We start from the raw sequence: 15,571 nt of genomic DNA, 5'->3' as shown, positions 1-15,571 counted from the left end.
AAGGTTCCCAGAAATATCTGTGCCAGATTGTGACACCTCCTTGGCATGCCCATTCGCCAGATTTATTGACAATCAAGCATTTATGGGACACCATCTATGGCAACCTATGAGTGTGCAGGAACTACAGACCCAGCTGCAACATCTGTGGGCAAATGTGCCGCAGAATACCATGCAGAACCTGTATGCCTCCGTGCCCATCCGCATCTCATCTTGTATCCAGGCTACTACAGCCTCCTTTCAATTGTACAGTTTTTTTCAATAAACGTATCCTTTCTCTCTAATCTTGTAATCACCTACATATATCGCCATTACATTCACACATAAAGTGTCATTCGATTCCAACAACTCCTTCTTGGTGAGTGTACATGCATACACATTATAGCAATGAAGTGGGCATACATCTTCCCTGTCTCTTCCATCCCTGATAATAATATTGCACTTGTATGCACTATTGTATGGATAAGTAAAGAATAGAAAAACATCTAGAACAATAAAAATTAGGACAAAGGAGACATAAAGGTAAAAAGAAATGTTTGGTTGCTTTATTACAAATACATTCAAAACCTTCTGTGTCATAAAAATCAGTATAAATTATTCACTCATTGAATCCCCCGTCGCTGTGGTGGTCCCTGCTGGTCTGTCCATTTTCCTGCAGTGATTACATGCTGTACATCCACATGACTTCTGAAGCCGATGATTGGCTGCAGAGGTCACATGGAGGCTCATTGGTGCTGGAGCAGCAGGGGTTTTAAAGGTCATCTGTCAGCAGATTTATACCTATGAAACGGTTACATGTGCGCTTGGCAGCTGAAGGCATCTGTGTTGGTCCCATGTTCATACGTGCCCGCACTGCTGAGAAAAATGGGAGCGTTGCTGTTGCACCTAGAGGCTCTGCTGTCTCTGCGCCCTCTGACAGGACCAGGCAGTGTAAAAAAGACCACACCGGGCCCTGTCAATCAAAGTGCAGAGGGCACAGTAGTTGCAGAGAGAAACAGGTCAGCCAGTTTCATAGGTACAAATCTGTAAGTTTTTTTTTTTCCTTACCAGTTCCGGCAGGTGCTTTTATTCCTTACAGTGTCCCTGTATTTTAGCAAAACTTATGATATATCATAGCGATGAGACCCCCGCTGATCACTAGAATGAGGAGAGAGAAGCGCTCACGTAGACGGAAGTCTACTCTACTTCTTCATTCTTAGCACCGTAACAGAAGAGTAAGAAAACATAGTGGAAATATGAGGTAGATGTCCCATTCAGTAGATATACCTAAAGTACATTGGGGGAGATTTATCAAAAGTGGTATAAGGGAAAACTGGCTTAGCTGCCCATAACAACCAATCAGATTCCACAGTTTGGCAGCTCCTGGTACGCCACTACTGTAAAGACTATTATGTCGGTCATAAGTGAGACCGGACTAGTGTTCTAGTGAACCATTCTTCTCTGCTCGGAGCAGCCTTCAGATACAGTCACACCAGGGTTGTCAACCGTCCAGAAATTCCTGGACAGTCCGTAAAAATAGGCAACTTTTGTCCTGTGTCCGTAAAAAAAAAAAATTGATATGTCCGTGCTTTGTTTTGAGGCTGATGGTACTTGAGCAGGTTATCTGTGGTAATTAGTATTAATTCACAGTTTCCAATTAACACTAGTAATGAGTTTTTATCAGTATATTGAACTTATAGAAATGTATTACTTAGAATTTTTATTATTCATTATGGTTTTCCAATTTGTCAGTAAAAAATGTTGTCTATCCGTGATTTTTGCATAACTTGTCCAGTAAAAAGAAAGATTCCGGTTGGCAACCCTCGTAGCATAAATGCTGCAATTATCCACAGCGGAACAGGATGGGGAAAGTTCACAGCACCAGAAAAGTGGATGAAATTTCAGAAATCCTATCCATATCATGCAGAAAAAAAAACTGCGGTGTAAGGCCTCATGCACACGGCCGTGTTCCGTGGTAACCCGGCCGGGATTCCTTCTGACAGCAGGAGCGCACGGCGTCATTGGTTGCTATGACGCCGTGCGCTTCATGCCGCTGCTGCTGTACAGTGATACACTGGTATGATCTATACCAGTGTATCACTGTACAGCAACGGCGGCATGAAGCGCACGGCGTCATAGCAACCAATGACGCCGCGCGCTCCTGCTGTCAGAAGGAATCCCGGCCTGGTTACCACGGACCGCTCTCGGACGCGGAACACGGCCGTGTGCATGAGGCCTTAAGCGGCTTGCGCTGCGGGTTTTCAGTCCGCAGAATATCAATGTATGCTGTAGGTTTTACCCATAGCGTCCAACTTTTGCAATGCAAAGGGAGAAAACTGTGGAAACCCCACAATGCCGCTGCAAAAACCAGCCAGATCCTATGTAAATTTTCCGCAGCAGACCTGCCACAGATAGTTGTACCCTAAGGGCTCTTTCACATGAGCGTTTCCTTGTGGGAATCACGTTCCGGGACAGAGAGATCGTGCAGTCTGGACTACAGAAGAGCACGGCATTATCATGATTGCTGTGTGCCTCTGGCTGACCTTTTTGTGACTGAACCATACTGAGATAAAGCCGTCAGTATGATTCCATTATAGAAAGGTCAGGCAGAGGCACACAGCATTATCCATCATGATAATGCCGTGCTCTTCTGTAGTACAGAGCAATAATTACAAAAATGCCTCAAAAACACCAAAATGCTGTGTGGAGACTCTTCAATCCATTTCTATACACGTTAACGTCTGGCCTCAGTTTTTTTGACCTAAAAAAATTGCTGTTAAAATCACCAAACTAAACACTGTGAAAAATGAAGCAGACAGCTGTGTGTAACTCCAGCCTAAAGAAAGGGGGGAAAAAAATATGTTAAAAAGCATGTTTCACCTTTTTTTGTGAAGTGTGCTGTCTGAATTATCATTTTACCAGTTTATTGTAGCAATATGCAGGTTACAGCGCTATGAAGCCTCTATTGTATATAGTATGGCCGAAAAGATTAAAAAATCTATTAAAAACACTCAGTGAAGGCCATAGCAATCAATCACTTTACAGCGTTCTTTTTTTAAGGCATAGTTGAAAATGAGAGTGATTTGAAAGCGCTAGGACCCTTCTAATTATGGTCCCTTGCCCCCATTTGAATGGAGCACTGTACTGCTGCTCCATTCTTCTCTATGGTACTACAATTGCAACTGCTGCTCCATTGCAATGTGTGGGAGGAGGGGGCCAGGGACCCCTATCCTTCAATTTCTTACTCTGCATATACTCGAGAATGTATGCTGTAGTACCAGATACAACACATGCACAACAGTGGTATTCTCATGTTAGGTCCCATTCAAACATGCATATACTACCCAGCTGTACACAGTATGCTCTGTAGCTCCTCCTAGTGGGGTCTGCAGGCAGCCTGTACATCATCTTTTAAACCTTTGTCAAGGCAGGTGATCTGGAGCTACACTACTCACAAAAAGTTAGGTATATTTGGCTTGTGAGTGAAATTTCAGAATCAACCTAAAATGCACTCTAACCTTTACAGGTAAACTTAAAGGGGTATTCCTATCTTGCTATTTCATCCTCACCTGCAGCCAGCTCTGCCGCTCACTTCCTGGTTTCCTGCTTCTAAGACTGGGCGGGCTTACGTAGTTTGAGTGAAGGTTGGCCACGCCTCTGTATGACATCACACTGAGAACTGAGTTCTTATGTGCTCCTTAATGTGGATAGAATGAGTCATTAGGCTGCAGTGTCTGTGAAGCCCCTCCCCCCTGCTGGGGAATCGTTACTCAGAGAGCTGTGATAAGTGAGCTCAGTAACATGCTACATCTATCTTCCCTGAACCGCTTCATATACAGCTCTGCTACATCTGTCTTCCCTGAACCGCTTCTTAGGCTACTTTCACACTTGCGTTCGGGGTTCCGCTTGTGAGTTCCGTTTGAAGGCTCTCACAAGCGGCCCCGACGGATCCGTACAGCCCCAATGCATTCTGACTGGATGCGGATCCGCTCAGAATGCATCAGTTTGGCACCGTTTGGCCTCCGTTCCGCTCAGCAGGTGGACACCCGAACGCAGCTTCCAGCGTTTTCGTGTCCGCCTGGCCGTGCGGAGCCAAACGGATCCGTCCAGACTTACAATGCAAGTCAATAGGGACGGATCCGTTTGACGTTGACACAATATGCTGCAATTGCAAACGGATCCGTCCCCCATTGACTTTCAATGTAAAGTCAGGAGTCCCTATTAATATACCATCAGATCTGAGTTTTCTCCAATCCGATGGTATATTTTAACTTGAAGTGTCCCCATCACCATGGGAACGCCTCTGTTAGAATATACCATCGGATTTGAGTTAGATTGTGAAACTCAGATCCAACAGTATATTCTAACACAGAGGCGTTCCCATGGTGATGGGGACGCTTCAAGTTAGAATATACTAAAAGAACTGTGTACATGACTGCCCTCCCTCCCCTGTATTTAACTCATTGGTGGCCAGTGCACCCCCCCCCCCGTTTTAACTCATTGGTGGCCAGTGCGGCCAGCTCCCCCCTCCCTCCCCCCCTAATTAAAATGACCGACCCCCCCCCCATCATTGGTGGCAGCGGAGAGTTCCGATCGGAGTCCCAGTTTAATCGCTGGGACTCCGATCGGTAACCATGGCAACCAGGACGCTACTGCATTCCTGGCTGCCATGGTTACTTAGCAATTTTAGAAGCATTATACTTACCTGCGATGTCTGTGACCGGCCCGGCGCTCCTCCTACTGGTAAGTGAAAGGTCTGTGCGGCGCATTGCTTATAGCACAGACCTTTCACTTACCAGTAGGAGGAGCGCCCGGCCGGTCACAGACAGTGGCCACCAATGAGTTAAATACAGGGGAGGGAGGACCAATGAGTTAAATACAGGGGAGGGAGGGAGGGGTCTGCCCCCTGCTGCCTGGCAGCACCTGCCAGGCAGCAGGGGGCAGTCATGTACACAGTTCTTTTAGTATATTCTAACTTGAAGCGTCCCCATCACCATGGGAACGCCTCTGTGTTAGAATATACTGTCGGATCTGAGTTTTCACGAAGTGAAAAATCAGATCTGAAAAAAACAGTTATGCAGACGGATCCGTTCTGAACGGATGCAAGCGTTTGCATTATAGGAGCGGATCCGTCTGTACAGACACCAGACGGATCCGCTCCGAACGCAAGTGTGAAAGTAGCCTTATACAGCTCTACTACATCTGTCTTCCCTGAACCACTTCATATACAGCTTTGCTACATCTGTCTTCCCTGAACCACTTCATATACAGCTCTTCTACATCTGTCTTTCCTGAACCGCTTCATATACAGCTCTGCTACATCTGTCTGCCCTGAACCGCTTCATATACAGCTCTTCTACATCTGTCTTCCCTGAACCGCTTAATATACAGCTCTTCTACATCTGTCTTTCCTGAACCGCTTCATATACAGCTCTGCTATATCTGTCTTCCCCAGTCCCCTAGCAGCACTGTGGCTAAACCGCTTCTGATACAGCTCTGATACATCTGTCTCCGCTGACCAGCTTTAGATACAGCTCTGCTACATCTATCTTCCTCTCCACTACCAGCACTGAGTTTCAATCACTTCAAATACAGCTCTGCTACATCTGTCTTCCTCTCCACTACCAGCACTGAGTTTAAATCGCTTCAAATACAGCTGTGCTACATCTTTCTTCCCTAAACCGCTTCTGGGGTGCCAAAATGTGTGGGATTGTATGGGGGAGGGATTATGCTGAGGGAAGGGGTGAGTTGTGTGTTGGATTGTATGCGGAGACTTATTTGCATATTAATAAAATGCTGGATTTCTGTGCATTCCATCTGTGTAGTTAGTTTACTATGGGTAAGGGTACATTCACACAGCAGCCCCCCCAGCATACAATTCCACACATCCACCCACTAAGTATATAATCTCACACAGCAGCCCCCCCAGCATACAATTCCACACATCCACCCCCTAAGTATATAATCTCACACAGCAGCCCCCCCAGTATATAATCTCACACAGCAGACCCCCCCCCCAGCATACAATCCCACACATAATCACCCCCAGTATATAATCCCACACAGCAGCCCCCCAGTATATAATCTCACACAGCAGCCCCCCCAGTATATAATCTCACACAGCAGCCCCCCCAGTATACAATCCCACACAACATCACCCTCCTCAGTATATAATCTCACACAGCAGCCGCCCCAGTATATAATCTCACACAGCAGCCGCCCCAGTATATAATCTCACACAGCAGCCCCCCAGTATATAATCTCACACAGCAGACCCCCCCAGCATACAACCCCCCTACACATAATCACCCCCAGTATATAATCCCACACAGCAGCCCCCCAGTATATAATCTCACACAGCAGCCCCCCCAGTATACAATCCCACACAGCATCACCCTCCTCAGTATATAATCTCACACAGCATCACCCTCCTCAGTATATAATCTCACACAGCAGCCGCCCCAGTATATAATCTCACACAGCAGCCCCCCAGTATATAATCTCACACAGCAGCCCCCCAGTATATAATCTCACACAGCAGCCCCCCAGTATATAATCTCACACAGCAGCCCCCAGTATATAATCCCACACAGAATCACCCCCCCAGTATATAATCTCACACAGCAGCCCCCCCAGTATATAATCTCACACAGCAGCCCCCCCAGTATATAATCTCACACAGCAGCCCCCCAGCATATAATCCCACACAGAATCACCCCCTCAGTATATAATTTCACACAGCAGCCCCCCAGCATATAATCCCACACAGAATCACCCCCTCAGTATATAATTTCACACAGCAGCCCCCCAGTATATAATCTCACACAGCAGCCCCCCAGTATATAATCTCACACAGCAGCCCCCCAGTATATAATCTCACACAGTAGCCCCCCAGCATATAACCCCACACAGGATCACCCCCTCAGTATATCATCTCACACAGCACCCCCCAGTATATAATTTCACACAGCCCCCTCCCCCCTGTATACAGTCCCACAGGGCCCCCTACATACAATTCTCAGCCCCTCCCCAGTAGTTACATCCACCTCTCCACCACTGTCAGACTCTCTCCCCTCTCTACATCTGTCTTTCCTGAACCGCTTCATATACAGCTCTGCTACATCTGTCTTCCCCAGTCCCCTAGCAGCACTGTGGCTAAACCGCTTCTGATACAGCTCTGCTACATCTGTCTCCGCTGAACAGCTTTATATACAGCTCTGCTACATCTATCTTCCTCTCCACTACCAGCACTGAGTTTCAATCACTTCAAATACAGCTCTGCTACATCTGTCTTCCTCTCCACTACCAGCACTGAGTTTGAATCGCTTCAAATACAGCTGTGCTACATCTTTCTTCCCTAAACCGCTTCTGGGGTGCCAAAATGTGTGGGATTGTATGGGGGAGGGATTATGCTGAGGGAAGGGGTGAGTTGTGTGTTGGATTGTATGCGGAGACTTATTTGCATATTAATAAAATGCTGGATTTCTGTGCATTCCATCTGTGTAGTTAGTTTACTATGGGTAAGGGTACATTCACACAGCAGCCCCCCAGCATACAATTCCACACATCCACCCACTAAGTATATAATCTCACACAGCAGCCCCCCCAGTATATAATCTCACACAGCAGACCCCCCCCCCAGCATACAATCCCACACATAATCACCCCCAGTATATAATCCCACACAGCAGCCCCCCAGTATATAATCTCACACAGCAGCCCCCCCCAGTATACAATCCCACACAGCATCACCCTCCTCAGTATATAATCTCACTCAGCATCACCCTCCTCAGTATATAATCTCACTCAGCATCACCCTCCTCAGTATATAATCTCACACAGCAGCCACCCCAGTATATAATCTCACACAGCAGCCGCCCCAGTATATAATCTCACACAGCAGCCCCCCAGTATATAATCTCACACAGCAGCCCCCAGTATATAATCCCACACAGAATCACCCCCTCAGTATATCATCTCACACAGCAGCCCCCCCAGTATATCATCTCACACAGCAGCCCCCCAGCATATAATCCCACACAGAATTACCCCCTCAGTATATCATCTCACACAGCAGCCCCCCAGTATATAATTTCACACAGCAGCCCCCCCCCCCCCCCGTATATAATCTCACACAGCAGCCCCCCCCCCCCCCCAGTATATAATCTCACACAGCAGCCCCCCAGCATATAATCCCACACAGAATCACTGGCACCCTATTAATGATCACTGGCACCCTATTAACAGATTAAACTGTGTTTATTGTGATGGGAGTACCCCTTTAATGTGACCTTCTCTAAACTTTTGAATGCACATGTCCAACTGTTCAATGTTTCAGTACTTTTTGCACAACTTAAGGAGCTTAACGGCGAAATTCACAACAGGTGTTTGATCCATGAATCGTCCAATCAATTTCTAAGTTCAATTAGAATTGGTATTTAAACAGTCCTCCTCATCATGCTGTTCACATTTTTGAACAATGCCCTCCGGAACCTGATGATGAATGCCACACAACTCCAGCCACATTTAAGGGAGGTGAGAGGCACCCAACATGTCACGTAAGACCATTTGAAACCGTCTACATCGGTGTGGTCTGTGTGCTAGACGACTTGACCACACCACCAGGCACAGGCGTCTTCATCTTGCATGGGCCAGGGATCATTTACGCTGGACGAGGGACCAATGGGCCTCAGTGCTGTTCACTGATAAAAGTCGATTCATGCCAAGCAGAAATGGTGTCCGCCAACGATGTTGGAGACATCAAGCAGAGCGCTATGCATCAGCCACTGTTGTCACCAGACGAGTCTTTGGTGGTGGTGCTGTTACTGTGTGGGCAGGTGTGTCTAGTCAATACAGAACTGCCCTACACTTTGTGAATGGTACAGTGACAAGCCCATACTACTTGAATAACATCATTAATCCAGTCATTGTGCCTCTACATGCAAAAACAGGCCTAATTTCATCTTCATAGACGGCAATGCTCCAGCTCATGGATGTCGCATCATTAGGGAACGGCTGCTGGAGACTGGGGTACCTCAAATGGAGTGGCCTGCACTTTCTCCAGACCTGAATACCATTGAAAACCTATGGGATCAGCTGAGGCGCCGTGTAGAGGCTCGTAACTCTGTACCCCATAACCTCAATGACCTGAGGGCCACCCTTCAGAAGAGTGGGATGCCATGCCTCAGCAGACAATAAAGTCACATGAAAAGTTATTGAGACATTGAAAATTTGGCTTTTCTTCCAATAAATAGTTTGAGATGAGGAAATAACCATTGAATGCTTCTACTTGAAAGGGAACCTCTCATCAACTTTATGCTGCCCATACTAATCGAAGTATAAAGTAGAGACAGGTGAGTTGATTTCAGCGGTCTGTCATTTATAAGTAAAAAGTACGTGGTTGCTGGGAACCAACATCACAATCATTGAAGACTGGGCCTTGAAAAGAGTCACGGTCACCTGAAAAGAGTCATGGTTATTTATGAATTCCTGCTCTCCCTGCCACCTGCTGATGATTGAGAGTCTTCTACCTCATTTTCTCCCTTTCTCTCTAGGAGAGAACTGCCAATCATCAGCAGATGGTCGGGGAGAGCAGGAGATTATAATAACCAGGACTCTTCTCAGGTAGATTTGACTCCTCTCAAGGCCTGTGCTGCAATGATTATGATGCTGGTTCTCAGCAACCACTTACGTTTAGCTCATAAGTGACACCCCGCTGAAATCAGCATTTCTGTCACTAACTTATCCTGCGCTCAGTGAGGTCAGCATAAAGTTGATGACATGTTCCCTTTAAATGCCTTACTTTCATGATATACAGTCAGGTCCATAAATATTGGGACATGGACACAATTCTAACATTTTTGGCTCTATACACCACCACAATGGATTTGAAATGAAACGAACAAGATGCGCTTAAACTGCAGACTGTCAGCTTTAATTTGAGGGTATTTACATCCAAATCAGGTGAACGGTATAGGACTTACAACAGTTTGATATGTGCCTCCCACTTGTTAAGGGACCAAAAGTAATGGGACAGAATAGTAAACATAAATCAAACTTTCACTTTTTAATACTTAGTTGCAAATCCTTTGCAGTCAATTACAGCCTGAAGTCTGGAACGCATAGACATCACCAGATGCTGGGTTTCATCACTGGTGATGCTCTTCCAGGCCTCTACTGCAACTGTCTTCAGTTCCTGCTTGTTCTTGGGGCATTTTCTCTTCAGTTTTGTCTTCAGCAAGTGAAATGCCTGCTCAATCGGATTTAGGTCAGGTGATTGACTTGGCCATTGCATAACATTTCACATCTTTCCCTTAAAAAACTCTTTGGTTGCTTTTGCAGTATGCTATAAGTCATTGTCCATCTGCACTGTGAAGCGCTGTCTAATGAGTTCTGAAGCATTTGGCTGAATATGAGCAGATAATATTGCCCGAAACACTTCAGAATTCATCCTGCTGCTTTTGTCAGCAGTCACATCATCAATAAATACAAGAGAACCAGTTCCATTGGCAGCCATACATGCCCACGCGATGACACTACCACCACCATGCTTCACTGATGAGGTGGTATGCTTAGGATCATGAGCAGTTCCTGTCCTTCTCCATACTCTTCTCTTCCCATCACTCTGGTACAAGTTGATCTTGGTCTCATCTGTCCATAGGATGTTGTTCCAGAACTGTGAAGGCTTTTTTTAGATGTCGTTTGGGCAAACTCTAATCTGGCCTTCCTGTTTTTGAGGCTCACCAATGGTTTACATCTTGTGGTGAACCCTCTGTATTCATTCTGGTGAAGTCTTCTCTTGATTGTTGACTTTGACACACATACACCTACCTCCTGGAGAGTGTTCTTGATCTGGCCAACTGTTGTGAAGGGTTTTTTCTTCACCAGGGAAAGAATTCTTCGGTCATCCACCACAGTTGTTTTTCGTGGTCTTCTGGGTCTTTTGGTGTTGCTGAGCTCACCGATGCGTTCCTTCTTTTTAAGAATGTTCCAAACAGTTGTTTTGGCCACGCCTAATGTTTTTGCTATCTCTCAGATGGGTTTGTTTTGTTTTTTTCAGCCTAATGATGGCTTGCTTCACTGATAGTGACAGCTCTTTGAATCTCATCTTGAAAGTTGACAGCAGCAGATTCCAAATGCAAATAGCACACTTGAAATGAACTCTGGACCTTTTATCTGCTCATTGTAATTGGTATAATGACGGAATAACACACACCTGGCCATGGAACAGCTGAGAAGCCAATTGTCCCATTACTTTTGGTCCCTTAACAAGTGGGAGGCACATATGCAAACTGTTGTAATTCCTACACCGTTCACCTGATTTGGATGTAAATGCCCTCAAATTAAAGCTGACAGTCTGCAGTTAAAGCACATCTTGTTTGTTTCATTTCAAATCCATTGTGGTGGTGTATAGAGCCAAAAATGTTAGAATTGTGTCGATGTTCCATTATTTATGGACCTGACTGTAATATCATTGTATCGTGAACTTTTTACATTTTCCATAAAATTCACCCGAAAGCCAAACATCCCTAACTTTTTGTGAGTAGTGTATGTATCAATGGACGCCTAACCACTTAAGGTTAATTTCACTGGGTGATGTTTCTGTCCGGGTGTTTTTTTTTTTGTACATAGGACAGCACTCTGTCTAAACATTAAAGTCAATAGGTTTATTTATATGTCAGTTTTTTGGCATTAACCATCTGTTTATTCAGGAAAAATTGGAGCATGTTCTATCCTCATCCATTTTTCATGAAGCACTAGTCCAATAAAGACTACATGCACACGACCGTATGTGTTTTGCGGCCCGCAAATTGCGGATACGCAAAAAAAAAAAAAAAACAGATGACATCGCTATACCATCCGTTTTTATTGCGGATCCATTGTAACAATGCCTAAAACGGACATACTGATGCGGACAGCAGACGGTGTGCTGTCCGTGCTTTTTGCGGACCCATTGAAATGAATGGGTCCGCATCCTATCCGCAAAAAAAAAAAAAAAAACGAAACGGACACGGAAACAAACAACGTTCGTGTGCATGTAGCCAAAGTCAATGAAAAAAAAACTGACAGGACACAGATGCCATCCATTTGTTTTTCACACATGGCTGCTAGGAGATGCTGCGTGTGTGTTTTTTAACCTAAATGAACAACGGATGATAAACGGATGCACTGAACCTAATTATATTAAAAACTGATTCGAATTGCATGCAATATTATCCATTACTATCAAAAATCAGTGTAACATGATGAACCTATTTTTTTAAAATATTGTATTCAAGGATAAACATTCACTATACATGCATTAAAGGGAATCGATCACCATGATATTGCAGTATAATCTGCAGCCACCATGTTACAGTGCAGGTTGAGCTGATTTATATATACAGTATTTTTCAGACTATAAGATGCATTGAACTGTAAGACGCACCTAAGATTTTTCATCAGACCTCATATCAGACCCCAAAATCAGACCCCAAGCTCCATCAGCCTCAAATCAGACCCCCCCACCCCAACCTCCATGAGCCTCAGATCAGACATTTAAAAAATAAATAAACGTAGCTCGCTTGCTCCGGACAGTGCTGCCACTCTGCACATCCAGGACTATCCAATCCCGGTCTTCTTCTGGCGGGCGCTGCACTGTGACCTTATGTTGCACAGCTTCAAGTCATAGTGCATGACTGGAAGAAGACCCCGTTGGGTTAGTACAGCCAGCACAGTGTATCCCTTTCCGCTACCCGCACCTAATGACCGCTTCCATAATGGAAGCATTCTAACTATAAGATGCACTGCCATTTTTCCCTCAGTGAAACAGTGATTGACATCTATCCCTGTATGTACAGTCATAAGGGGAAAGCTGTTAATCACTAATAGGACCACTTCCTTGACTTGAAAGCCCAGAATGGGCAGGAATTTAAATGACTGAATTACAAGTTATACCAAATGTTTTACTATAAAACTATATATGAATCTGCTCAGCTCCTCCTACTCTTACACTGAATTTTGATGGTGATAGGTTCCCTTTACCTCCTATTTTGCAATCCTAGACTGATTAGCAAAAACTAACCTTCTGCATCATGAGTCTTACACAAGCTGTCAAGCTTCTTTATGTCTTTTTGGAAAGCAAATTTGAGATCTTCATTTTGGCACAAGAAGTTCTTTATTTTGCTGACTTTGTCCTCATCCTGCAGAAGAAAACGTATTTTGGTATTGGTCACTTTCCTTCATGTTATCAGCTTTAAAGAGGACCTTTCACCACTCCTCACATTCCTGTTTTAATAGCTTCATGCAGGGGCGTAGCTATAGGGGGTGCAGAGGTAGCAGTCGCTACCGGGCCCAGGAGCCTGAGGGGGCCCAAAGACCCTTGTCCTGCATAAGAAGACACCAGCATTATAGAAAGTGCATGCTGGTCAAGTTACACCTCTGGCTGGAATGAAGGGGTTAGGTCAAGAATTTGGCATGGTGGGGGGGGGGGGGGGGGGGGGGGGCGTTTCAATTTTTGCCTTGTACGGCACAAAGGTTTGTGCTTCCCTTCCCCTGGCCACAAAGCACTGAGGGAAGGGGGGGCCCAAGCTGAACTCTTGCACTAGAGCCCATGAGCCTTTAGCTACGCTCCTGGCTTCATGCACTCCCCATGTAATAAGAATTCTGGAGCATCTTCTCTTATGACTCTATGTTGTGCCATTCCTATATTATTCCTGCTAGAAGTTATGAATGAATTGCTATTAGCCTTTAGTAAAGGTACAGAGGGGTGTTAACCAGTTAGGGGGGTGTATCTGCACAGACTTACTATCCAATCAGTGCTGCCATTTTAAGACTGTGCAGGGACACACCCTCAACTTGTTACCTCCCCTCTGTACCCTTACTGAGGGCTAATAGGAATTCATTCATAACTTCTAGTAAGAATAATAAAGGAATGGCACAACATACAGACATAAAAATAGATGTTCCAGAATTGTTATTACATGGTGAATACATGATGTTATTAAAACAGGCATGTCAGGAGTGATGAAAGGTCCTCTTTAATGCAGTCTTGTCATTGCTGTTCCTCACTCACCTCTTTAGTCAGTGAACTTTGTTCCTCTATCTCTAGATACATTTCTTGGATCAGCTCCTGTATCAATTGTATCTCAACTTCATATGGAGATAAACTGGATAAACTGGCAGCCATTTGCGCTACAGGCCCCTGCAGAACAAATTTTCCTGCAGGAGGTAGTCCATCAAACTCATTTATGCCTAAATCTTCAACGTTCCAATCCGTCAAGAGAACCTGAATTATTTGTGAACATAGAAAGCTGAAGTTATAATAACATACTGTAGTTTTACTGTTGCTGCCACATTTCCAATATTTCATTAAATCCCTTGTGTACAAGCACTAACCGATGGAGACTTTATTGACAGATTTGGGGAATTCTTCCCATAATTAAACTTTTTTGATCTGCTTAGAGTACCCTATATTCTGGAAATATTTGCCCCATAGACATGTTTTTCATGTCAGCATTTCCATTCCTATTTTCTCAGCATTACTGAGAAATGTTTACATGCAGAACTTCCTATTTTCATCAGTTTCCTGCTGGGATTTCTAACCAAACCCAGCATGCTTTGCTCTGTAATGTTTTACAGGGCTTACTACTGTACGCCTAGCTAACGGGGAGAAGAGAGGACTACTGCAGAGAGTAGCAGGTGGAGCAAGCCCAGAAAAACATTACAGATCAAAGTATGCTAGGTTTGGTTAGCAGGAAGCAGATGAAAACAGGAAGTTCTGCATGTAAACATCCTGCCAGCTGAGAACAGGGGAAGGAAAGAGCTAACATGGAAAACAGGTATATAAGATAAAAACATATAGTGTTTGGGGTATTCCAGAAGACAAAATAAATGTTTGTTTTTTTCTTTTTTAAACTGCATTGTGTTGCCATATTCTACAAATCAGTTCTGTCATTGTTTTTTGCAATTTATTGAGTAGCATGTTACTCTTATTATTCTATGTGTTAATATGATCACCATGATACCAAATATATTTAGTTTTATTTGTGTTTTTCCACAATTATAGCATATCAAAAACAATACTTTTTATGTTGCCGCGTTCCAAGAGCTAGAACTTAAAGACGTTGGCCTATGTGATAAATTGGTGACACTAGAATAAATTGGTATCACTAGAATATGCCACTAATGTCCGATAGGTGTGGGTCACAGCACAGGGCCCCCAGAGCAGAGGAAAACACTCCATGCATATGCTGCGTGCGCTCCATTCACTTGTATGGGAGCTCAAAAATGAGCACACTCGGCTATTTCTGGAACGCCCATAAAAGTGAATGGAGAGTGCACTGCGCAAGCGCAGCCACCTCTGCATTCACTTCTATAGGAGTTTCGGAAATAGCTTCATGGAGTGGTTTAAAGAGGACCTTTCACCGCTCCTGACATATCTGTTTTAATAGCTTCATGCATTCCCCATGTACTAACAATTCTGGAACATCTATTCTTTTGACTCTATATTGTGCCATTCCTTTATTATTTCTACTAGAAGTTATGAATGAATTTCTAGCAGTCTGCAGTAAGGGTACAGAGGGGTGGTAACTAGTGTTGAGCGAAGTTGCGATTT

At 44.5% G+C, this 15,571-nt stretch overlaps 1 protein-coding gene across 1 annotated transcript in view; it reads right to left on the bottom strand.

The window, feature by feature from the left end:
• Window positions 1-2,369: 2,369 nt before the first annotated feature.
• The window catches only part of C3HXorf38 (chromosome 3 CXorf38 homolog), a 55,234-nt gene continuing 42,032 nt past the window's right edge, over window positions 2,370-15,571 (bottom strand). Inside the window, exons 5-7 of the mRNA XM_040423771.1 lie at window positions 14,030-14,242; window positions 13,040-13,157; window positions 2,370-2,812 (exon numbers count right to left, since the gene is read on the bottom strand). Coding sequence (XP_040279705.1) covers window positions 2,724-2,812; window positions 13,040-13,157; window positions 14,030-14,242 — 420 coding nt within the window. The 3' untranslated portion in view covers window positions 2,370-2,723. The remainder of the gene's footprint in view (window positions 2,813-13,039; window positions 13,158-14,029; window positions 14,243-15,571) is intronic.

This window comes from Bufo bufo, chromosome 3, assembly GCF_905171765.1.
Source record: "Bufo bufo chromosome 3, aBufBuf1.1, whole genome shotgun sequence".
In the NCBI taxonomy this organism is placed as follows: domain Eukaryota; kingdom Metazoa; phylum Chordata; class Amphibia; order Anura; family Bufonidae; genus Bufo; species Bufo bufo.
The sequence above is the reverse complement of the archived record's forward strand: the minus strand, read 5'-3'. Positions and strand labels throughout refer to the sequence as shown.